This window comes from Lemur catta, chromosome 2 (assembly GCF_020740605.2).
Source record: "Lemur catta isolate mLemCat1 chromosome 2, mLemCat1.pri, whole genome shotgun sequence".
Classification (NCBI taxonomy): Eukaryota; Metazoa; Chordata; class Mammalia; order Primates; family Lemuridae; genus Lemur; species Lemur catta.
In genome coordinates, this window is record NC_059129.1 from 85,732,193 (window position 1) to 85,757,340 (window position 25,148).

The window sequence follows — 25,148 nt, forward strand, 5'->3', positions numbered from 1 at the left end:
CAACTCTTCAAGAGGCTCCAAACAGCTTTTGAGCAACACGCAGCCTCCCACGAAGGCTTTAATAGTACATATTAATGTACACATTATTCTTTCTAAAGTCAGGTTCACTAAATTTATTCACTTGTCATATACTTACTTGCAAGTAATAAAACAAAATAGGATTTTCAGTATTTCAGCCTAGGTTTTTGCTCAAGTAAGTCCCATGTGTGAGGTTTACTTATGGATTCTTGTCTATAAAAATGGATGGTCTCAAGATATCAGAAAGTTTATTCACAGCCCAGAATAACAAAAAGAGTTCTTATTCTTCTGAAATAGAAAATTTTTGTGTTTCCAGAGTCAAAATGATCAACAATTTTCAAAGTTTTTAAAAAAAATTAGTTGAGAATCTTGATGAAATTCATTTATTTCAGTAGAATAAAACAATAAGCAGCATGAAAACATAAAGTGCTACATAAAAGCCCCACATTACATAAAATTTGAAAGATTCATTGGCCTAAACAGTTACAGGTGAAACAAACTATTTTTTTAAGCATGCTATTTTAACGACCTTGATATGTGGTCGTGTGCTGTGTTGTTCAAAGAAAAAGCCATGAGTTACCTAGATCTGAGGACTAGGGGAAGACAGAGTCCTAAGCCTTTACCTACCAGAATACACATACAGTTTTGGCCTTATGCTGGAATTAAGGGAAAACGTAGGGATTTAAAATAATAGTTTTCTGAAGAAGCCGCTCAGTGGCTTGTTGAGTAAGAAAGGCCTCAAAGATCAATTTTGCTCATTTAACCCCACATTGTGGTTCACATTAACAACTTAAGGATTTTTAGGGAGCAGGTGTGAGGTGAAAGGGAAGAAGGAAATTGTGCCACTTTCAGATGGTTTGTCAGGAGCCAAAACAATCCCAACACAAACAAGCCGGTGGCCAGTTAGTTGTCAGTAAGGGAAGAGAAGTCAAGCAGACAGAGAAGTATCTGCACGGTGCAAAATCTTCTTTGCTTAACTTTAAAGTGTAAGTGTACCCCATGGAAACATGCAGCAAGATCACACAGATCCAGAGGCTGGCTCAAGTATGACTGAGAGGAAATGGAGGGAAGATTGCTTCTAGCACACGATTAATCTCAGCATAGGTTGAGGGTGTGCGGATTTCTTTCTGCTCAGGTGATAACACTATCTGGTCTTCCCACTTGGGTTGGTGACCTCTTGCTTGAAGACCACTGACCAACAAACCAACACTTCTAATTTCTTATATTCCAAATCAAGACTTCAGAATGCATTTTCTTATGCACTTATAACTTATAAAGTTATAAAATGGTAACCTATAATTTTCCTGACATATGAGGTCTTCATAAAGTCCTTGGGCTTTTTTAGACTTTACCAACTTCAACTAAAGATATAACAAACAATCTGTAAACCTTTAAAATGCTAATTTATTAAAGTTTAAGACAATTCTGTATTATATAATAATATACAATATATTCCTATCTTAGGTGTAGACATAAAGGAAAACTGGTTATGAAAACAAATTGTGTTTGCTAGCTAATAGAACCAAAGTCTCATAAACAAGAGTAAAAATTAAATTTGCCTTTAAAATGATTTTACAAATTCTTTCTATCTTGCCCCATAATTTCAGTTAGTTAAAACCACATAAAGGACTTTATGAATACCCTCCCCCAAACTATTAAAGATACACATGGGCTAACTTTTATGGACTGGTCTATACCCTAAATACCATTTACAACATTGTTCAACTTGTAAAAAAAAAATTAACTTATAAATGCACTTTTAGAGCATAACCTATTTGAAAGCTAGGGACTGCCTGTATTTAAAAATTGAATCTTCATTAACAATACCATCAAGAGTACCCTCAATACTGCTACCTGAACATGCTGAAAGCAATGTTTTCCTGTGATTATATGGTCTCACAAGCATTATGATGACAAAATTATCTATTAGAGTCTGTGGAACTAGCTAGCACTAAGTTATATATTGATTTTTCCTCTGAAAATTCTTTCTTGGGCTTTAATTAGGTAGACAATTCTAAGTAAAGGTTTTTCTAACTTCTATCACTGTTGCTTGGGCCCTGAGCTTTTCTATTAAAATGGTACATGAAATATTTCAACATTATGCATATTCCTAGAATTAAAATTTATAGTGATTACAAAGCTAGGCATAGAATACATCTCAAAGATATACAATTCAAAGCAGAGCAAACATTCAAATCTGAAGATTCTCCTACTTCTGGAAAACCAAGTGATTTCTCGGCATGGACCCTTTCTTCCTTAAAATAAGGATCTGTGGCAGATTGTTGTCTTTCTTTTTAAATTTGTGTGCATATTGGAGAGGAGGATAACAAGATATCAAAGTGGTTACAAAGTACCCCCTCTTCAAGTAACATCCAATAACAAATATGTGATCTCATTTCCTCATAAACATTTAACGGAAATATAGTTATTTTCACTGAAGAATGTTTAGGACACTAAGTCACAGAATGAGCAATACCAGCATATCTCCTATGAATGACATGAAAGCTACTTGAAGAGTTTTGCTTTCCCTTTTCAACTCTTCTATCCCTGTACCATTCTATGTAAGTAGAAACAAAGTACTCAATAAATGGTATCGAGTCATTAGTAATACTCATTAGAACTTAAAACATCATCTTTTATCTAAAAATTTCCAAGGGCTACACAGAAAAGTTCACAAATTTACATAAAAAGGAGCTGAGGCATGAGAAATAAATTATTAACAATAAATTATTTCTCGGTAAAGCAGATCAAATAATGAGACAAGGAACTTTGATTTCCGGTTCCTTAAAGTAAGCAGGACACGCTGCTGGACATAGTCTGAATGTCTAGCTATATTTATACTGAACTTTGAAGAATCAAAAAAAGGAATGAAGGGTAAATACAAAATAATCTTTTTGTAAACAATTCTTAGATTATACCCAATGCAGAATGTTTAATAAAGCAGTTGAGTCACAGCTCTTAAGTCACAAAACAATATTATAACTCAAAGTCAAATATGTACTCATTGGCCAGATATATTCTTCGGAATATAAGAGCTGCCAATGCCAAAGTCAGGATGACAATCAGTACAGCTGATCCGCCATGATCAGTGTGGTTGTCTCTTGGCTGCGGGCCCTGGATTACATCTGGTGAAGTAGATGATCTTCTTTGACTCTGCTGCTGGGCTCGGCGCTGTCGAGGGCTCATGGAGGTATTCTTAGCTACAGGTTGGGTAGGTTGTTGAAAGGATGCTGACGAGGGATTCTGGACTCCATACTAGGAAATTTTAAGAAATTTTATTTGAAATTGGCAAGGAAAATTTATATATATATACTTATTATCTATTCAAGAATACACAGAATCTCAGAATGCTAAATATGACTAAGGGCAAAACTATCAAGAATTATCTGAATGTTGAGACTAATAAATCACCCTCCTGAATAAGCCAACAACACAACTTAGACACATACTGGGTAGAGGAGGAATTTACCAGCAACAAATAAAACAAAGAAAGCCTTTACCTATATTCTCCATAGAAGGCTTTCTACTCTGCCTCAGAAGCAACTCTAGCAATATCTGCTAAGCATCTGGGCACTTCCCTTCTTTCAGGAGATCCAAAGAGTAAGTAAAAAGTGATTTCCACTTTTAGAGTGAAAATTAGCTATTCTAAATTGCAAAAAGGGCAATTCTCAATTGTGTACCTTTTATAAACTAGTTTTCTTCCCATGTTATCTTACTGTATCCATATGTTTCCACCAACAATCAATAGAGCGTAAGAAATATTGCAGGCAGTACATTCTTCATAGCAATATTACAAATGCTATGTGTGGTTTTCAAATGAGGCTTACCCTTTCTCACAATTCCTGTCAAATGAATTGAACACAAGTCCAGAAGTATCTTTTACTTAGTATTGAATACTTTTTGTTGTCAAGAATTCCCTGGGTATGTGCTGAGAAAAATTTGGAGGTAGTTGTGTGTGACTCCATGTATCTTCTATGTCGGCCCACTGGTTGCTTCCCATGAAGCATAGGACGACAACCGCTTCTATCGCCTATGACTGGTCAGTTAAAACATAACCACAATATGATACCAAGTCATTCAAAATCTTAAATATGACTTATAGGAAGAAAAAAATGGTGATGGCATATTCCAGGAAGCTCTACAAAATATATATGTATGTATTTTAGAGACGGTCTTGCTATGTTGCCCTAGCTGGTCTCAAACTCCTAGGCTCAAGCAATCCTCCCACCTTGGCCTCCCAAAGTTGGGATTACAGGCATGAACCACCTTGCCTGGCCTCATTTTATCTCTACTAACTCAATGGCTTTTAATTCTTTTATTGAAAGTAACTGTATACTGATTATACATTATTGCCAATATACATTCTTTCAAAAAAAAAAAAAGAATGAATGTTTTATTCAGAATAACCCAAAAAACTGATTAAGTATGAAACATTTAAAATGCTTTACATTAGAGAAAATTTAAATATTCAGAAGAAAAAAGAATCACATAATGTAATTCAATTACTTTTTTAAAATGGTAAGAGGATGGGCTTTGTGCTAGTAATAACTATAAACATTAGGGGGAAAAACTGCTGATCTAAGTTACATGTAGAAAAATTTCCATTTTAAATCTGATATTCATTTCAACATTAAAAAGCTTAAATAATATGAATTTCTTAAAACTATCCTTTGGAATCACTCAAATGTAGTGACCCATAAATACAGAGGTAGAAAGGAACTACTGACTCTGAGTTAAAAATAAAAGTTAGTGCTGATACTTGAACTTGAACTTCTATAATCCAGGACTCCCAGGAGCAATCTGCTCATTGAAGAGAACAGATACACAAAGCTGCTGCATTTTATGAGGTCATACATCATCACAGGCATCACATAATGAGTTAAGACTCATTGAGTTGAAGTGAGTTATGGCAGCCAATACAGAAACATTGCATTTGAAATCTCCTATTCTTCCGATAGCTCAGCCAAGAAGATGAAAGTGTTTAATAGAGCAAAACTACTCAAGGATTAAAGAGAAATGGGTTCTTAAGGAAAATAAAAAACATGATGGTGCTATCAATCCAGAAACTAGTACAAAAGGTTGACTCAGATTAAAGCTTTTATTTTAAACATGTTGTAAATATGTTATACATGTTATACACATTACAAATATATTTTATCCATTTGTTTAAGGGGAGAACATTATCCTGCCCGTAAACCTGACCAAAACAGGGAGGTTTATCATGACTAGGCTGGCTTTGCCACTAAGTAGACGTGTGACCCAAGCAAGTTATTTAATCCAAGACTCAGCTCCCTCTTCTGTACAAGGAGAATATCCAATTCAGTGGCTATGAGGATTAAATGGGATAATGATATAAAGTGCTTAGGACACATAATTGTGTATTAAATATCAGTTATTAAGATTGTTACTACTAATATATCCATTTGGAGGCATCGATATTTAGGTTAAAAAAAAGTCATGACTTTACTTACAACAGCTTTTTGGCCCTTTATTAGTACAGTTAATACACTTAGAAAAACAATCCCTTAAAACATTGACTCGTGATGATATTTTAGTATGTACATATATGAAAATATTCACATAGATATAATGTTTGAATTAGGTTCCTATGTTTCAGATGCTTTTTGGATGGTATATCACTGACTAAAATCTAATGCCTTGATATTATAAAATTCTAAAATTTTTCATATTTAAAACAATCACAGTCATTGTTAAGTCCGTAATAATACATATCAATTTTTCTATCATAACCCAGAATAACCAGCATATATGAGGGAGTTTTGTGTTTGCTTTTTAACATAAAATGGAATGGCTTATTCAGAACCTTAATCCTTGGGAAAAGGGGAAAATCTGACAGACTGGAAGAACATAAAATTGCCATCAGTATTTCTCCCATTTCTACATAGCTAAAAAATCTGCATCAAAAAGCAACAGATGGCCTGATGTTATCTGCTGTATTTATTAGACTTTTGGCAATCTCTTGCCCCCCACCTCCAGGCTAAAAAAACCCATAGTTTATCTGGGATTTGATGTGTAACATTTCAGTGAATTTTTCTTACACCTGCATGTAAGGCAACCACCCCTTGCTAAAACCAGGTTTCAGTTACTTCCATAGTGGTCAAATTATATAAGCATGCTCTGAGATAGTTTATATATAAATGTAATTAAAAGATTAACCAGCAATTGTAGACAATTTATTGCTTGGTAGTATTTCAACCAAAATTGGTCTCAATTAATGACCTATATCTATGAAAAAGAACTCTAAGTTTTATGTACATTAAGATCAAAACGAGAAATCCTACTATAATAGTAACATTATTGTTTGTACATTTTAATTTACTTAAACTTCTTTAACCGTATTCCTAGTATTTTTTAAAAGTGCTAATTCTGAGGTTCATTCATTCAATCAACAAATATGTACCAATCACCTACTATATACAAGACACTAAGCCAGGCACTGGGGATGCAGTGGAGAAGTCGAAAAAGAGTCCTGACCCTCAAAGGAACTTATATTCTGAGATGTGAAATAGACAATAAATAATTACAAAATAAATTATAATTGGAATAAGCATAACTAGAATATGTAGCAAGGGGACCTGACAGATTTAAAATACACAAAAGGTTTATATGAATCATAAATATTAGGAGACTGTCCTAATAGATGAAAAGAAAATATTACCCTCCTTTTTGTAATAGAATGGCTCTATTTTTAAAAACTATTTATGAAATAAAAAATAATTGGAATACAAAAAATGAAAAGTAATCAGAGAATTTTTTAATATTTCAAACTAAAACATATACTGACTTCAAAATTAATTCATTATATTCCTCTACAATTTATAAAAGTACATTGGGATCACATAAAAATGATTTACACTCATCCCGACATACTTTTTTCTCATACCTCCATCTTCAGTTCCCCTGGAGTGTCACCCTCTCCCCTGCTCTCTTCAACCTCCTTTTCTCTGCCTACCTACTCATTCTCTGGATAGGAGAGACCCACTCAAGGCTATTCAGTCCCACTTTATAGTAAGTTATTGATAGGTAAAGGGCAAATCTGTACTTGCCCGGCTTCTATTTCAATTTTCCCAACCCTTTAAAATCCTCTATACACTGGAGGTGGGGCAGGGGGGAAATAAGTGACTACTTAACAAAACAATCTGTTACCAAAAAGACACCAAAAGACAGTTCATCTCTTGTATACAGAAAGGAAAGTCATTATTTTTCCCCATAATCCTAATTATTTAGCACCAATCTAGTCATATTTTTTTATTCAGTCTCTCTGATACCTAGGCTCACCAATTTTTTAGACAATGGGTCAGGGCACAACTAACAACAACCATAGCATTCATTTATTATTTTATTCAACAATTATTTACTGGACACTTACTATGTACAAGGTAACATCACCAATAGAAATTTATGATTGATAGCAATGTTCGATATCTACGTTGTCCAGTATGGCAGCCACTAGCCACATGTGGCTATACAGCACTTGAAATGTAGTTAGTGTGACTGAGAAAATGAATTTGAAACTTTCTTTAATTTGGACTAATTTAAACTTAAATATAGATGGCTGCATGCGGCTAGTGGCTACTATATGGTACACAGCAAGTGTAAGGCAAATGTTTGGCTCTAGGTCTTTAAGTCAGTACCTTAATACAGCTTAACAAAGCTGCCAAAGATAGTGTCTATTCAGAAAGTGGCTAACATATGTATATTTTGTTTTATTCAGAGTCTAGCACTATATTGAAAGTGGCTTTTCAGAGAAATAATATTATTCTGGAGGGACAATAAGACTTAAAAGTTACTTAGTCCAGCGCCATTTAATAAAAAAGAAAACTGAAGCCAGAAAGCATGAATAACTTGCTCAACATAATATAATTCATTAGACAGACAGCTAGGCTAGAATCCAATTGTTAGAAGAACCAAAATTTTCAGATATTTGATCTAGGGATCTTTTCCTCCTATTCCAAATAATGATAATGATATAGATATACATATATATTAAAAGACAAGAGCCATACCGATGTACTAGCTGTAGCACCCTGGAATGCTGTAGGTATATCATCTTGTAAATCATTTAGTGAAAAAGAGTGGTTTAAGTTTGACTCAGCGATAGTCTTTCCAGACGAATTGACTTCTGCCTATAAATAAGATACACCCAAGAGTAGTTACAAAGAGAGACATACAGAATAATCTGCAACCTGCTGAAGTCCCTCTCTTGAATTTATTTTAACTGCTAGTTTAATGTCTACTATTAGTCACTTAAGCACTGGGCACTCAGGTGTCCAACACTGTGCTAGGTATTGTAGGAAGAGGCACAGACAATACCTGCTCCCTAGAAGCTGTTACCTGGTGAGGGACAAAACCAATATCCATGGTTCATAATCTATAGTTCTAAAATGCTCCCAAAACTAAAAGCTTTTTGGTGACTTTTAGGCAAGCCTGACATGAACTGATGTGAAGCTATGAATAGTCTATCCCACGTTAATGTAAATATTCCCAGGTTTGCTGAGAAAATATTAACGAATTTGATTATGAGGTACTGCCCTAGATCCCACTGTGGGCTAGTTAATATATGGTATGGGTAAGATATTTTCTAAAATCTGAAAAATTCTGATGTACAAAACATAATGTGATCCTAAGATTTTCAGAGAACAATTTTAAGTGTAATAGGAATCCTCAGAAGGAAGAAAGTAATCAACATTTATTGAGTACCTCCTCTTCCAGACACTTTAATAAAACAGAGAGAAAATTTCTCCCAAGAACTGGACCTGGAAAGACAGCAGGATGAAAAAAGTGGAGAAGGTGGAGGTAGCATGTTGCTTAATGCAGGCTGACTTTTTTTTTTAAAGGTAATTAAGTTCCAGAAGTCTTAAATACTTAGCTTTTTTCTTTTTTTTTTTTTTGAGAGTCTCGTTCTATTGCCCCAGCTAGAGTGCAATGGCGTCATCATAGCTCCTGCAACCTCAAACTCCTGGGCTCAAGCAATCCTCCAGCCTCCCAAATAGCTGGGACTACAGGTGCTTACCACCACGCCCAGCTAATTTTTTCTATTTTTAGTAGAGACAGTGTCATGCTCTTGCTCAGGCTGGTCTCAAACTCCTGAGCTTAACTGATCCTCCTGCCTCGGCCTCCCAGAATGCTAGGATTACAGGCATGAGCCACCTCACCCAGCCTACTTAACACTTTAAATAATTAAATATTCAATACTCAAAGTATTAAAATACTATATAATCCCATGTTTGGGTGAAACATGCAGAAAAAATGAATATAAGGGAGACAAGCCAAAATATTAACAGTAGTTATTTCTTCAGGATGAGATTATAGATGTCATTTTCTTCTTACTGCTTATCTATATTTTCTATAATAATAGCTAGAATTTATTAAGCATCAGGGACAGTTCTAAATGCAACATATATACTACTTGTATTAACCAGCTTAATCCGATGTCATGGGTACCATTATTATTTACAGATGAGAACAAGGCACAAAGTGGTTAAGTAATATGTCTGACATCATACTATTAATAAGCAACTAAGTTGAGATTTGAACCCTGGCATTGTGTACCAGAGTCTAAGCTTTAAACACTATGCTATAATGCCTTTATGAATGTAGATTATGAGTTCTGTAATAAGAAAAATTTATTTATAAAATGTTATTGCAATAGAACTATATTGCTTTCCTTTCTATCTATAATACAATCTAGCAGAATACAGAAGGATTACACAATTAGAATTTATTTAGGAATTTATAGTACCTTAAAACTGATTTGTCTAGCCAGTTCCTTGGCTTCTTGGTCAGCCTGGCTTGAATCACTTCCAGATTTTAAAGGCAACAGGACATCCTTCATGGCAGAGCCACATCCTTCACAATAGAAATCTTGTGATCTGGTAGGAGACAATTTTTTTATGAGACTAAATCAAATGGCTGAATGTTAATCCCTCTTACTGAGACATTCAAATGCTGAGTCATTAAATTTAAAAGACAAGAACACTGGACAACTCCACATCATATTCATCTACATGCTGCAAATTAGACTGCAAATTATAGTTAAGCCAGTAACTACAGTCCTTAGACAAGTATGTAAGTTAGGTTGGCATAAAAAATACAGGGCTTTGAGTCCATGTTTTTCAACAAACTAAAGAAAAATAAGCTGTAGATCTACACAATGACAAAATAAATTGTTTATTACATTGTCCTCAAGATCAAATATAACAAGCCTATTTTAGGCCTGTGAAAAAAGTCCATTACAAAACTTAAATTATCTTTTAGCAGAAACATATGCAAAGCAGTAAAGAAGCCAATTAAAAATAGAATTAGAGATATATCTAGGAAAAAAACTCACAAATCCTACTCATCTAAATAGCAGTACAACTTGGAAGACTTCGGAGAACTTACGGAAAATCCAAATACTGCAGCTATCACTGATAACATTAAGTAGAGACTCAAGATAAACCTGCTAACTAGACTATTTCCCAAGATATGTTTGTGTTTCCATTTTCCCCTTTGCACTCCAGATAAAGCTACCTTAAAGTTCATAAGAGTGCTATGAGGATTTGAATTACTGAAAATAAATATAAATAATATGTAGAAATACATATTGTTACATTGTTGAACTTTAAAAAAATTGTTTTTATAGTACTTCTAGTTCAATATAATTCAAAAGCTTTAGGTCTTAAAGAATATGCTATTTAAATTCATAAAACAGCATAACAAATAAAATATATATAAAAATGGCATTAATTTAGTATTTATTGATGATAAATGATATTTTTTCCTAGTTTTTGTTGTTGTTGTTGTTTTGAGACAGGGTCTCACTCTGTTACCCAGGCTGGACTATAGTAGTATCAACATAGTTCACCGCAGCCTCAAGCTCCTAAGCTCAAGTGATCCTCCTGCCTCAGCCTCCCTAGTGGCTGGGACTACAGGTGTGCACTACCATGCCCCACTAATTTTTTTATTTTTTGTAGAGATGGGGTCTCATGCTATGTTGCCCAGGCTGGTTTTGAACTCCTGGCCTCAAGCAATCCTCCCACCTCAGCCTCCCAAAGTTTGGGGATCATAGAAGTGAACAACTGCACCCAGGGCAATAAATGATTTTTTGTTTCACCAGAATCAGCACTGTTATCCATACATACCCCTTTGAGAATTGGTTGTACACAAATTCTCTGCCTTAAAATTTATTCCCTTTTAACTGAGATGTCAGATGAAATAAAGGAGAATGTTTATTTTGAATGCATTAATGTAGATAAGCATGGCATAGTATGCTACCATGGTTGAATGCAAAATCATTTTTAAAAAGGCTTCTCTACCATAGACTGAGAACCTAGAATATATGCACTGAGAAGCCTAGAAGAAGAAGAACCCAAGTTCATTTTTTTTACCTTTTACATGAAATCAACTGGATAAAAGTATCAAGATAGAACACTAACATAAGAAATCAAATAAAAACAAATACTATATATTCAAAGTACATATTGTTATCTGTGAAGATAGTAAGGTATATCACCAGAATTTAGAAATAAGGTTTAAAAAGAAAAGTTGCTGATGAGACCAAGCAGTCTACCAAATCTTTCAGATGTTAAAAAAGTCTATCTGATTTAACAAACATCTGTGCAGGGCCTACTGTGGACTGTGCTAGGGTAAAATGTGCTATAATTTAATTAACAAACTATGTCTGAAGGATGGTAGGCAGCAGACTCTACAACAGGAAAATTATCAAAATTAAGAATTGGACCTCAGCACTACTCAAACAGAAGCTACCCTGAATTGAATTACTGATCTTGGTTTTATAGACAAAAATGCACCTGGAAAAAAACAGAGAAGGTAATACCAATCCTCAAGTTGAGCAATCAAAACTTGATAAAAAAAAATCTCCTTTGCTTTACTGCGGATCATTTATTGAGTACTTGCTATGAGCTAGATACTGTAGCTACAAAGATGGATAAAGTGAATTCCTTCTCTGCCCTCAAGGAGTTTTCAATCTTGTGGAACACTACATATAAATAATCACTCTGGTTCTTTTCCATCTATAATACCATCCAAGTGGAGACAAATGACCAGTATTGTTTTCATGGAGAATATATCTCCCATTGAAGTAAAATCAATCTTAGTGGAATATTCCCAACTACTTTTTAAAACCAGACAGCATGAAATCAATTATTTAGATTCTGGTCATCCCAAGGAAATTAGTACAACTGAATTTCTAAAATAGCAAAGCTAAAGTCAGACCCTATAGGCACAGTAACTCAGAAAGTAAGTCACATAGTAAGAGACAGAGCCTACCTCCTAATAACCATTACCCAGAATAGTATTCGGACCTTAACAAAGAATGAAATACAAAACTTACTTTTTGGCAAGCGCTCTTCTTTCCTCGGGTGTATAATCTAGAGAACCTATGGCTCCTTCTCCTTTTGTTGGCATAAACCCAATGATGGCTAATAATGCTGTCCTTACTGAAAGAAAATAGTAAACATCAATCTAAGTTGCTTTATAAAAGAAACTGGGTTTACTCTGGAAAGAGAAAAAAGAGGGTATTATACTTCATAACTATGAATTGACTAAAATTGTAAGAGATTTAAATTTATAATAGATTAATACTTACTACTCCATGAAGGCTGCCAAGTTTCAGGATGATGTCCTGAGATACTCAAACAGATTTTCTTGCCCACTTCAAATCGTCCATTAGCCTTAGGAATAAACAATGCATTTTAAAAATTATATGTGTAATGCTTTAAACGTTTAAGGTATAAATATATTTTTATAATTTATGTATAAATAATAATTTTAAATATTATTTTAAAAAGAATTTTAAAAGAACATAACCTCTAAGGGAGCAAAGAATTGTGTCCTCTTATAAACACTCCAAAAATATTTGTTGGATACTAAATGAATACTACAACTGTTTTTAGAAGGTGTTATAGCACTTTTTTGAAACTTAGTTACACAATTGAAATATAAATAATTAACATATAAAGATTTACTGATGTCCTACCCTATACCTAGTACAGAGCTAGGCTCAGTTAAGAATATTTTTTTTTAAAGAGATGGGGTCTCAGGCCGCGCCCGGTGGCTCACGCCTGTAATCCTAGCACTCTGGGAGGCCGAGGTGGGCGGATCACTCGAGGTCAGGAGTTCGAGACCAGCCTGAGCAAGAGCAAGACCCCGTCTCTACTAAAAATAGAAAGAAATTACCTGGACAACTAAAAATATATATAGAAAAAAATTAGCCGGGCATGGTGGCACATGCCTATAGTTCCAACTACTCGGGAGGCTGAGGGAGGAGGATCGCTTAAGCCCAGGAGTTTGAGGTTGCTGTCAGATAAGCTGATGCCATGGCACTCTAGCCAGGGCAACAGAGCAAGACTCTGTCGCAAAAAAAAAAAAAAAAAAAGAGATGGGGTCTCACTCTGTCCCTCAGGCTGGAGTGCAGTGGTACAATCATAGCTCACTACAGCCTCGAGCTTCTGGGCTCAAGTGATCCTCCCACCTCAGCCTCCCAAGTCACTGGGACTACAGGCATGCGCCACTGTCCCCCAGCTCAGTTAATCTAAAAGAGATGACATGCAAGAGGCGAGGATAAAATCTAAGGACTGAGTATCATCTAACTAGATGTTGGTGAGGAAGGGCATAGAGAGAAAGGCTTTGAGAGAAGAGTGATTTTCAGAAGAATGATGTTATTTAATAAGATAGCAACACAGAAGAAGAAGATCAGAAATAATTATTTCAATTTTGGACTTGGATCTTATATTTTGGTAGGAAAGCTATTTTGTTTTTTCTTTTCAGAGATGGGGCCTTGCCATGTTGCCCAGGCTGGACTCAAACTCCTAGGCTCAAGTGATCCTCCCACCTCAGCCTTTCAAATAGCTGGGACTCCAGGCACTCCCACTACACTCAGCTGGAAGGAAAGCTATTGATCATGTCTAAAAGGCAGGTAGAAATGTCAGTACGCTGACGTCAGAAGAAGATATATATATACCTTTGGTACCTCTCTTCAGAAGTGATCACTGAAGCCATTTCATAGAAATAAAACAGCTGAAGTCTGAACTTGTAGAATTATCCATATTCAGGGGAAGGGTGAGGAAGAAGAGAAATGAAGTTAGAATATAAGCTCTATGTGTGCACAGACTTTGACTTATTCTCTGCTGCACCCACAGGGCCTGGTACATGACATATGTCTAAAAGTATTTGTTGAATGAAAGTTGGAGAAGATTTTTCAAAAGAGAGTAAGTGAACCAGAAAGAGTGCAGTTTTGAATATCAGAAGGGTAGAGGTGATTTTTAGCCAGTGTGGTAAACACAACCATACTATTGGTTAACTATCGAAATATTTCTATATTTGTTGGTAAAGAGCTGCAGCTACCTACTGTCCACCCCACTAGTTTCCCCATGCACCAGCCCCTCCCCCCTGGCCACTTGGCTTTCCCCAAGACCTAGCAACTAAATGAAGTGACTTCTTTTTTTGTTTTTTTGAGACAGAGTCTCGCTTTGTTGTCCAGGCTAAAATGAGTGCCGTGGCGTCAGCCTAGCTCACAGCAACCTCAGACTCCTCGGCTTAAGCGATCCTACTGCCTCAGCCTCCCGAGTAGCTGGGACTACAGGCATGCGCCACTATGCCCGGCTAATTTCTTCTATATAGATTTTTTAGTTGGCCATATAATTTCTTTCTATTTTTAGTAGAGACGGGGTCTCGCTCTTGCTCAGGCTGGTCTCAAACTCCTGACCTCGAGCAATCCACCCGCCTTGGCCTCCCAGAGTGCTAGGATTACAGGCGTGAGCCACCGCGCCCAGCCATGAAGTGACTTCTGACCCTGCTCCAGCCCTACTGCCAGCATTAACAATTCTCAGTATCACCTAATACTTGTTAAGCAGCTTCTATATGCCAAGAACTTCATAGTGTGATTATATTTGTCATACACAGACAGCATTCCTTTTGACAGACGAGAAAACTGAATTTCAAAGACATTCTGTAACCTGGCCATGATGTAATGGAAAGAGCACTGATAAGAATCCAGGTCTATTGGCCCTAAAACAAATGCTCTTTCCATTATACCAAATATAAGTAAAAGCAGCCTTAATTGAGAATTTTTTTTGTTTGTTTTAAAATGATTTTACTGTTGATTTACATTAAATCAAGAAAACCCATGTAGTATCCCTGCAAACACTCTATCTCACGTGATATTCAAGACTAAATATCTTCCAAATCACATTCAAGAAGGAGATGATATGCACTTTGGCAGTTTTCAAGAAAACTGGTCAAATCATAATTAAATTTCAATGTACTGAACATCTACTCTTGCACTCAGCATTGGACTAGGTGCTTAAGAACAAGTAGTTTGACTCAATAAATTTTTAAAAAATGCACATTTAAGACAGTATTATCCACAGAATTCTTGACATAGTTGTATTTAAGTTACTACTGCTGAGAAATTTGAGGTTTATGTTGTCTCTCTTTCAGTCCCAAAAGTTGTTTTGAGTTCTCTAGGCTTTGGTGGAATTTCAGGTTTGGCTAGCAGTACCTGTGCACCACTTCGACTCCCATGCACATGGCTAGGAGGCTGGCTGCGAACATTTTCAGGAAGGTGGCCAGAGGTACACCTCGGGCATGGTCAGTGGGCATTAAGTGCACAGGTGCTGGGTCGCGGGCCTAATTTGGAATTTATGAACACCTTTTTGTTTCACCATTTGCTACCTTGCAGGTTAGATGTTTAGCTTAGATGGAGCAGAGTGAAGACTGAGAAGAGGCAGCGAGATTTCTCAAACTGGTCTCTGAGATTGGTGTAGTAAGCATGTTTTATCAGAGTGCTATGTATGGAGGCCAGACAGCAGCTAAACTCGAGTAAGGATGCTGTGGAGGTTATCAAAGAGAAAAACAGGAACAGCTTATAGTGGTAACAGACACAAAATTTGTTTTTGCTTTTTTCAAGGTTAGGAGGGAATAAAACATATTTATAAATTAAAGGTATTAAGGGAAGGAAAGTTTAGCAATTAAGAGAGGAATGAGATCAATAGTTTTCCTTCATATGAAGATAAAGTATGTACAAATGGAGAAAAATTCTGAGATATAAATAGTAATAATATAGCTAACATTTATTGAGGACTGTATGTCAGGCCCTATTCCAAGAACTATACAATATGATACACTTAAACCCACATAAATTCAATGAGGCAGGTATCATTACTCTCATTGTAAAGATAGGAAACGAAAGAAAAGTGTAAGAAAGATGGGAAGTTGAAGATGATGTGACTACAAGGTACAATAACATTAGCTACACTTTATAGAGTACTTACCACAATAAGTGCCAGAGACTGTGTCCCCAGCGCTTTGCATACATTAATTCATTGAATCCTAACAAACATGCCATGACATTTATACATTCCTTAGTATCTTTAGCATTTCTCAGGTGTGTCAGCTTCCTAGGAATTATTTTGGAGGAAAAAAAATTGCAATTCCAGGGCCTGGACCCCAAAGGCAAAATGTTTCACTTTATTTCCTACTGAAAGTGAGTATGCTGACTATATTTTGCAGCTACCAGGAAGAGTTAAGCCACAAGCCAAGATGTCTTACCGTTAGGAGAATAATGCTTGGTGGTTTCATGGGATACTCTGGTGGCAGTACTATCCGCCCATGATAAACTCCTCCATCAAAATCAGAATCTGGGGGCCCTCTAACTGTGAAGTGCCATTCAAAAAGGTTATCCTGAACAAAAATAATAACCCACAAGGAATCAATAACATTAAAAAGTTTGATCATTTTTATCAATCTGAATATTAGAAATACTACTGGGTGAGAAAAAGTAAACGTTTTTTATTATTCCTAGGACAGTTTCTAATGCACAAGATGTCTCAAGAATAAAAGTTATAAATAAGTAAAGGTTATAAATAAAGGCTATTTAATCCAGTTTTCATGTCTCACAGGAACTAAATCTTTTTTAAATAAATGCATTAAAATTTTCTGAGTGTTGTTATGTATTCATAAATAAGATAAACATTTAAATGGAAATTAATCCTTGAAAGAATACCAATTAGTTATAATTATCATATAATCAAATAATTACTATAAATTTGGGTTATTTTAACAAATCTTTAAAAATAAACCCTTCCAGATGCGTAAGAGCTTATTTATAAATGGTCAGTAATAATAATACATTTGCTATTAATGTCATCTTACAGTTACCAAGTACTTTTCAGTTTGCAAAAAACTTGCACATATATTATATTTTTATTCTATTACCATGAAAAGCTGACTGAGCACAGTTAAATACCCTCCTTTTACAGATGAGAAAACTGGAGACAGGTAGAGGCATTTGTGCAAAAAGCCCAGGGTAGCTGCAGAGACTCCTCAAGCGGCTGCTTTCCATACTGTAAAGAGTCTGGGGTTATTTCCACTTCCCCTCCCTCATACTCAAGACCTAACACCCACTATCTTCAACTTAGCATCTGAGACCCATTTTACAGAGAATAGAAATCTGCTTCTTCTAAATGTCTGATTGGCTAATGAAATACTCAGGAAATATAGGGAATAGAATATATCAATAAACTACATCAAATACATCTATAATGACTCAAAGCAATGAAAAGCAATTTTAAAGAATGTTTTAAATATTAAAGCATCAAAATCCATATGAGGAATATGGAGATAGAAACTAACCTCCAAAGGTTGTGCATGGTAATGATCTGTTGGATCTTTCAATTCTGCTGCTTCTTTCATTAAACGTTTAACAGCTAAAATTCAAAAAAATAGAGATATTTAAAATATGCTTTTCTAAGTGATTAGCAAGACTTACAAGCCTAATGAAAAAGTTCCTACTTCAATGAAAAATGTAGAGAGGACTAGTTCAACTGAGCATATGGTAAAGTTTAATTATGGGATAATAGTAATGGAAGGGGAAGGGAAGGAAATGGTTGCTAGACGTTAGAAGAATGGCACACTTTTGAAGAGCTATACATGAAATTAATATATAGGGAAGATACAATTTTTATTTAATATATACTTCCTATATGGTAACATTTATCACAATGCTATACAAACATTAACTCATTTAATTCTCAAAATAACACTACTAGATAGGTACTATTTTTATCCCCATTTTCTAGATGAGGAAGCTGAGACATGGAAAGATTACATAAGTTGCTCAAGGTCGTACAGCTAGTAAATGACAGGATTCCAACATAAGTAGTCTGACTCTACCTTCTTAAAATGTCTACATTAACAAAAATGTGCCCTCAGGATCTCACACTGGGTGAACAGTAAACCCCCCTATATCCTCAACCTCATGGGACTTTCCACCCACTGTTTTGCATTAATTTAATGGGACTGTCCCCTGAGTTCAATGAACAATGGCCCTAATTAAATTCCTTTTTGAAATCAGTCTTCAGCTTAATTAAAAGCCCACTACTTTCTTCACCCCACCCATACCTACATTCACTTCTCTCTTTATCCACACCCTTGGCTCTTGGGAGTCCTTTTATTCATGCTCCCCTAATAAAATTCAACTCTGGCTGACCCAACCCAACCATCTTCTTATTTAGTGTCTCTGCCCAAATTGAGCATTACTGAAAGGGGAAAAAAAGTCATAAAGGCTGGCACATTTATGCCATTAAAGAGTCATTACCAACAACCTCCACAGGGACATAATACCTCCTAATGATCCTACATTTCTCTGGTAAGCCTACCAGCTCATTAGCTCCATACAGCACTCTAAGACTACTGCACACCTGTTCTTATCTCTCCTCCCTTTCACTGCTTTCAGTTAATGGCACAGCCTTTTATCTCCATAATAAATGACTGTTAGCAGGAATGCACTCAGAAGCCCATGACAATCTACAATCCTGTATGTATCCGCACCCCCCTCTCCTTCCCTGTTGGCTCTCAAAATTCAATCCTTTGATATGTGCTCTGGATCTCAACCCTCTCAAACTTTAGGTGCTAAAAAATGTCAGATACTGGTGTGGAATGGCAAAGCCAGGGAAAAAGCTTCTCAAAACTCTGCTTAAAACCACTGATGCAGTTCAATATGCGCTATAAGAGAGATATGCACCAGGTGTTGGGAGGACCAGGTAGATAAATAACTTTAGAGCAGACAAGAGAAAAGGGGTCAGGTACATTTGAAAGAAAAGACAGTAGGAATTACCCAAGTGGGTATGAATAGGTAGAGGGACTAAAAAAAGTAAGATGTGTAGAGACAGAGGTTGGGGAGAAAGTTATGTTATGGGAGAGAGGTTAACTGAGAAGCAATCCCCACACATATACAACCAGTTTGGTATGTATCAGGACTTTTGCATAAAATTTCCTTTTGAATCAATGGTTCTCAGACTTAAAAGTTGGCCAGGTGCGGTGGCTTACGCCTGTAATCCTAGCACTCTGGGAGGCTGAGGAGAGAGGATTGTTTGGTTCAGGAGTTGGAGACCAAGTAAAAATAGAAAAATTAGCCAGGCCTGGTGGCATGCACCTGTAGTCCCAGCTACGCAGGAGGCTGAGGCAGGAGGATCACTTGAACCCAGGAGTTTGAGGTTGTAGGGAGTTATGATGACATCACTACACTCTATCTGGGACAACAGAGTGAGACTCTGTCTCAGAAAAAAAAAGTTCTTAAGTCACTATCCTACTTCATAATTGTTAATATTCTTTTCCATCTTTTATTCTGAACTGAGCCCCTATAGGCAGAGATTTGTTCACTTGATCATCGATTATTTATTGAGTTCCTTCTAGGTGCCAGACGCTACAGTTTCAACCATAAGCAAAATACAGTTTTGTTCATCAGGGAGCTTATAGTGATGGGGATTCAATACGAACAGCTTGATAAATGCTATAGTCCTATTCTATACAGGAACAGAAACACATATATATTGAGACACCCTCTCCCTCCAAGTTCTAGACACTAGGCTTTGTTCAACTCTTTGAACACACTCTACTTTCTCTCTACTCCAGGCCTTTCTACATTGTGTTTCCTCAGTCTGCAAGGCTGCTCTGGCCCCCATCCTCCACCTCATCATCTAGACTCATCTAGACTGGCTCCCACTAGACCTTTATTTTAAGTAGCTTTCTCAAGAAGGTCTCCGGACACTTTCTCTTGTCCTCCCTTAGAGGAATGACTAGAGTGACCCATCTGGACAGATAAAAATCTCTGAGCAGCCCTGGGAAGGGGTGGAGATTAGGAATGCTGTCCAAGTTATTCTGGTCAGGTTTGGAAACTACTGCCCTAGAGACTAGGCTGAGCCTCAGGTCTAACTGCCTGCTCCTGCTCCCATATTGAAGGCACTTAAGCAAATATTTAAGGACTGATGTTCCTGCCCAAAAAGACTCTGCAAGGGTATTAGTTCAACAAATATTTAAAGAATGTTTCAGTGTTGGAGATAGAAAAATGACTAAGATCTGCTTCTTGCCCTCAATAACAGTGAGTAGAGAAAAACATGAAAAACAATTACAACACAATGCGGTACTACTGACCAAGTATGTACAAGTACATATAGGAACTACCTTGGTCTGCCTACAGGATCTGGACAATAGGAATTAGTAGGAACTTCAGATGGATTAAAGGGAAGGCATTCCAGGCAGAGGTTCCAACAAGGACCAAGGCATGCAAATGAGAAAAGCTACTCCACCTGGGGAGTCGTTCAGGCAAAATGGATAGATGGTGAGAATGCAAAGGAAAGTAGGAGCGCTGAGCAATGAGTCTGGCGAAGAAGGAAAGGGTCAAATCATGAGCAGCCCTGTAGGCCAAACTACACATTTTACTTTGAACTTTATCCACAGCTACAAGGAAGCTACCAAAAATTTTTAAACTTGAGGAGTGATCTAGTAAGTTTTTGTTTTGTTTTCGTTGATCTGGTGACAAAAGTAACTGATTAGATATATGTGTGTCTCTATGTGCTCACACACGTATGTGTATATGTGTCTGTGTTATGTGTGCTTCAGGACAGAGGTGGAGCAAAGGAGTAGACCAAGAAATCAAAAATGACTCCCATGAGTGCCTGGGTGCTGTCAATCCCTGGGATATGGAATATTATGGTGAGATGCAAGTTTGGTGGAGGAGAGAAAACTGATGTTTGGTTTTTATACCTTGCAGAGATTTTTTTTGATCTATGGGAAACCTAGGTGAAGATATGGAATCACCAGTAAATTCTGTGTATCTACAGCTTAGAAGAAAGGTCTGAGTTGAGAGGATTAGCATAAAGGTGCAATTGACACCAAGTCCATGGATAGGATAATTGCTAGGCTTCTGGGAGAGGTAGTGGGTACCTTTGTACCCACCTCTTATACTCCCATCACCTGCTGCACATCTCCATAGGCACCTTCTAAGGAAGCTGCCAAAGGAGGTTCTTTATACACAGGTCTCCCTACTTCGTACTATAAGACCGTACTACCTTGGACAAACGGGGATCAGGGAGCTTGATCCTGAGACGACTATGGATAGGTTAGTCAGAGGCTTATGAGATGACCCTTACATAAAAGTTCTGTCCACAATCACAAGTCTATTCCAAAAAAAAAAAAAAATTAAAATATTTTACCACCTATGAAATCAATAAATTTATTAATCACATGCTAGTACATTGGTCCTTAATCAGTTGCCTGCAATGCTGCCCTGGCCCCCATCCTCCAACTCATCATCTAGACTGACTCCCACTAGAACTTTAAATACCTTCCTCAGGAAGGTCTCCCTTCTAATTGTTTTTACTTAATTTTTCCATTCACACCTCTAAGACAACCCCACAGCAGGTAGAGAGTAAAGGACGGTGCTTTTAACCACTTCCTTTCACATAGGCATTATTCTAAAAATACCACACTTTGGAGAATAAAACAATGAAACTTTCACTATGCCTCCCAGCATTTTCAATAAGTCCCATATCTCATCTAATTCACTTTCTCCAGGAACTCCAATAATCCACACAATAACAAAAAAAAATTGTTTTAAAGCATTCTCTCTCTTTTTAGAGCAGCAATACCATCTTGGAGGAAATGAAACCAAAAAGAGGAGGAAACAATTTATGATACAGCTAAAAGGATGTCAACCAAAGCTCAACCAGCTGACAGTAGGTCACATACTTTGGAATTGTACAAAATTCTAGAGACTTTTAAAAGCTTATCATAATATCAGGTATGACAGCCTATCAATTCTGAGCAACGTCCTGACAACAACCTCTTTGGTTCCACCAGTTATCCATTGCAAACTGCACTACTTCTCACATTTGCGTTATTCTCCAGACATTCCACCAAGTACTTCTGCGTCCCTAAGGAACCATGTGACCAAGGAGTCACATACATTTTTACCCTACTAGTTTTATTTAAATCTAAATAATCCATAATCTAAATAATTCAATCATTTTAACCATCTAAGCTTAAAAATTAAGCTTTTCTCTCCCTCTTATTCATTTTTTTTCCTGGGGTTCTTAAGAGATGGGCTTGGAGGGGTGTCATGAACTCACTGAAATTGAATTGTATAAATGCAATTCTTGGCGCACCCACAGACTTCACCAGACTTTTAAAGGAGTCTATGGTCCTGTCCCCAAACTGTTCAGATCAATTCTACACACTTGGTTACCTAAGGCCATTTCTTAGCCTGATGGCACTGAGGCCAACAAAACTCTGTTCAATCAATATTCTCAGGCTTTTCTCAAATTTCTGCATATTCTGAAACCTTTAAAAAAATTCAAAGATTCACAATGTTAACTCTTTCCATAAGGATGCTAGTCTTGCTGATTCCTACTGAGAAGCAGCTTTTTAGGAAGGAAATTTAGAGCAGCAGCAAGAGTTGGTCAGACCATCAGTAATATCCTAGGATTTATCACTCAGAGCTGAACTGCAGAGTTTTTCCCTTCTCACATACTTATCAAGGTACAGATAGAATAAATACCATTTATAGAATCCAGTGATTCATTTCAAGTTTGTCTTAATCTGAGACAGCAGGTTACTTTTCTTATGTCTTTATAATGCACCAGAAAATAATTGAGGTTAGGATTGTTTGGATTGCTTGTGCAAATGAAGCAGGAGCATTCAATGCAGGAAAGGAAATTTGTAAGACTTAACACAGATATAATTTCATACTAGCCAGTTTGGCAAAAATCAAGGTTAGCTCTCAAGTACATGGCTCAGCTAGTTGTTTTTGTTTTGTTTTGTTTTTTAGCTCTTTCGTCCCAAATGCTGTAAATAGATATATAAACGACCAAATCCTTAAATGTGACTCAAACGGCTAATAAAAGTCCGGAGAAGGGATAACGACGGTGTTCAGGATGCAGGTAGGGCAAGAGGCTGTTGACTATTACCCACGGACATCACCTTTACACCTGTCCTTAGGGATCAGCCTACGAAGGTCTATGGGACGAAGATGAGGAAAGGCAGAGGCTGGGTGCCTCGGGGCGCTGATCAGTCCCCCGGGGATTGGCGGTGGCTGCCCGCCCGCCGCCCCGCCACCCCGCCCTGCGGCCTGCACTTCCCGGGCAGGCGGCGGTCTCGCGTAGAGCGCGAAACCGGGAGCAGAGTCGCGAGTGGTGGCGGACGCGAGGGGACCGCGGCGCCGGGACCGGAGTCCAGGGTCACTTCACCCTCCCTGCCCACAGCCCCCAGCCCTCCTCACCCGGACTCTTCAGGTTGTAGCGGGTCTCCATGGCGGGTCGCCGGCCCGGCTCCGGCCTCCCGACCTGCTGCCACCTCCTCCCCGCGCTGCCGCTGTCCAGGTCTCAGCGCGGCTCAGGCGGCCGGGGCCAGGCCGAGGGAGCCTCCGCAGACGCCAGCCGGTGCAGCGCGGACTGCGGGCGGGGTGCTGAGGGTGCGGGTGAGGCGCGGGCTGCTGATGGCGCCGCCTCCTCCCTGCTTCCCCGCCTCCCTCGGGGCCGGGCGGGCGCCGGCGCCGGCCGGGGTGTCGCTGAACCGGGCTCCCGGGCTGGAGCTCAGCCTCCTGGTCTGGCCGCAGGGCCAGCCCTGCCGCGGCCCCCGGCTTGCGTCACCCGCCCTCGGCCGGGTTTTGTGAAGTTGTCCTGACGTGGCAGGCGCTTCGTGGCGATCGGTCACTCTGCAAGAGCGAGCGGCGCCCTCGCCCTGTCGCCTCGGTCCCTGGAGGCCGACCTTCCGCCGGGACCGTCCGGGGTCCCCAGGCGCTCGCGGGTTTCACGGAGGAACCGCCTGGCCGGAAGCGGCTCCGGCCCTCCCTCTGCGGGCGGGGTCCGGGCCCCCGGGGCCCCGAGAGGTCTGAGGGGGCGTCGGGCTCCGGGCTCCGGCCGCGAACGTGCCCGCAGCCCGGCTGTCCGCGCGCGGGCCCGCGGAGTCTGAGAAGGGCTTTGTTTCCAGATGCAGTCGCTGCTGGGGGTAGGCAGCGAGTCAAGTCGGGAAGGGGAAACCACTAGTAAGAGAATGGAGCAGGATTTTTATAACTTTTTTTTCCTCAGGTAATGTGATTAGGTGCAAGACCCTGTGTTAGGCATTGCGGGAGATTTTTCTTTTCTTTCTTTTCTTTTCTTTTTTTTTTTTTTGAGACGGGGTCTCTGTTGCCTGGGCTAGAGTGCAGCGTTGTCATCATAGCTCACAGCAACCTCCAGCTCCTGGGCTCAGGCGATCCTCCTGCATCAGCCTCCCGAGTAGCTGCGGCTACAGGCGCAGGCCACGACGCCTGGCTGATTTTTCTGGTTTTTTGTAGAGACGGGGTCTCGCCCTTGCTCAGCCTTCTCTCAAACTCCTGAGCTCAAGCGATCCTCCCGCCTCGGTCTCTTAAAGTGCTAGGATTGCAGTTGTGAGCCACCACGCGGGCCAGGAGATTTTTTTTTTAAAGAATTAAAATCTGTCAAAAAATAAAGCTAAGGGGATTACACTGAATTTGAGGGAAAGCATACAAATATGAAAGGTTAAACTTCAAAGGGGACACTCCATGCTTTCTTGTTAAATGAGTGGGATCAAGAGAGAGGATTAAGTTTAGAAGGCTTAAAGAAGGAGCAAGGACCTTGGGAGAGGAAGGGAGGGAGGGACTGGGACAGTGGGGAGGATGGAGAGGGAAATGAGGAATTCTAGGTGGGATGAAGAGGGTTAATCAGAATGGGCAAGTTTTATTGTTACATAAAGACAGAAAATCCTAAATTGTATTTGTTTTCTACTGTTAAAGTTAAGAATCTAAATCTATAAGTGACTTTTTAATGTCA

General features: G+C 38.3%; 1 protein-coding gene across 2 annotated transcripts; it reads right to left on the reverse strand.

The window, feature by feature from the left end:
- Positions 1 to 387: 387 nt before the first annotated feature.
- On the reverse strand, positions 388 to 23,940 carry UBE2J1 (ubiquitin conjugating enzyme E2 J1). Of its 2 annotated transcripts, XM_045544016.1 has the most exons (8): positions 23,597 to 23,940; positions 17,674 to 17,747; positions 16,591 to 16,722; positions 12,629 to 12,713; positions 12,374 to 12,479; positions 9,782 to 9,911; positions 8,046 to 8,165; positions 388 to 3,273 (listed from the first exon to the last, which is right to left on the reverse strand). In XM_045544016.1, exons 1-8 carry the CDS (start codon positions 23,625 to 23,627, stop codon positions 2,995 to 2,997), a joined length of 957 nt encoding a protein of 318 aa, XP_045399972.1. In that variant the 5' UTR covers positions 23,628 to 23,940; the 3' UTR covers positions 388 to 2,994. The 2 variants fall into 2 exon arrangements, with proteins under 2 accessions (XP_045399972.1, XP_045399973.1); XM_045544017.1 differs by lacking the exon at positions 8,046 to 8,165.
- Positions 23,941 to 25,148: the final 1,208 nt, after the last annotated feature.

Coding starts and splice junctions, on each gene's coding strand:
- UBE2J1 (XM_045544016.1), bottom strand. CDS start 23,627: ATGGAGACCCGCTACAACCTGAAGAGTCCGG. Junction 9,912..12,373: donor AGAAGAGCGCTTGCCAAAAA/GTAAGTTTTGTA, acceptor GTCTCCTACCAG/ATCACAAGATTTCTATTGTG. Junction 3,274..8,045: donor GTGCTACAGCTAGTACATCG/GTATGGCTCTTG, acceptor AAAATTTCCTAG/TATGGAGTCCAGAATCCCTC.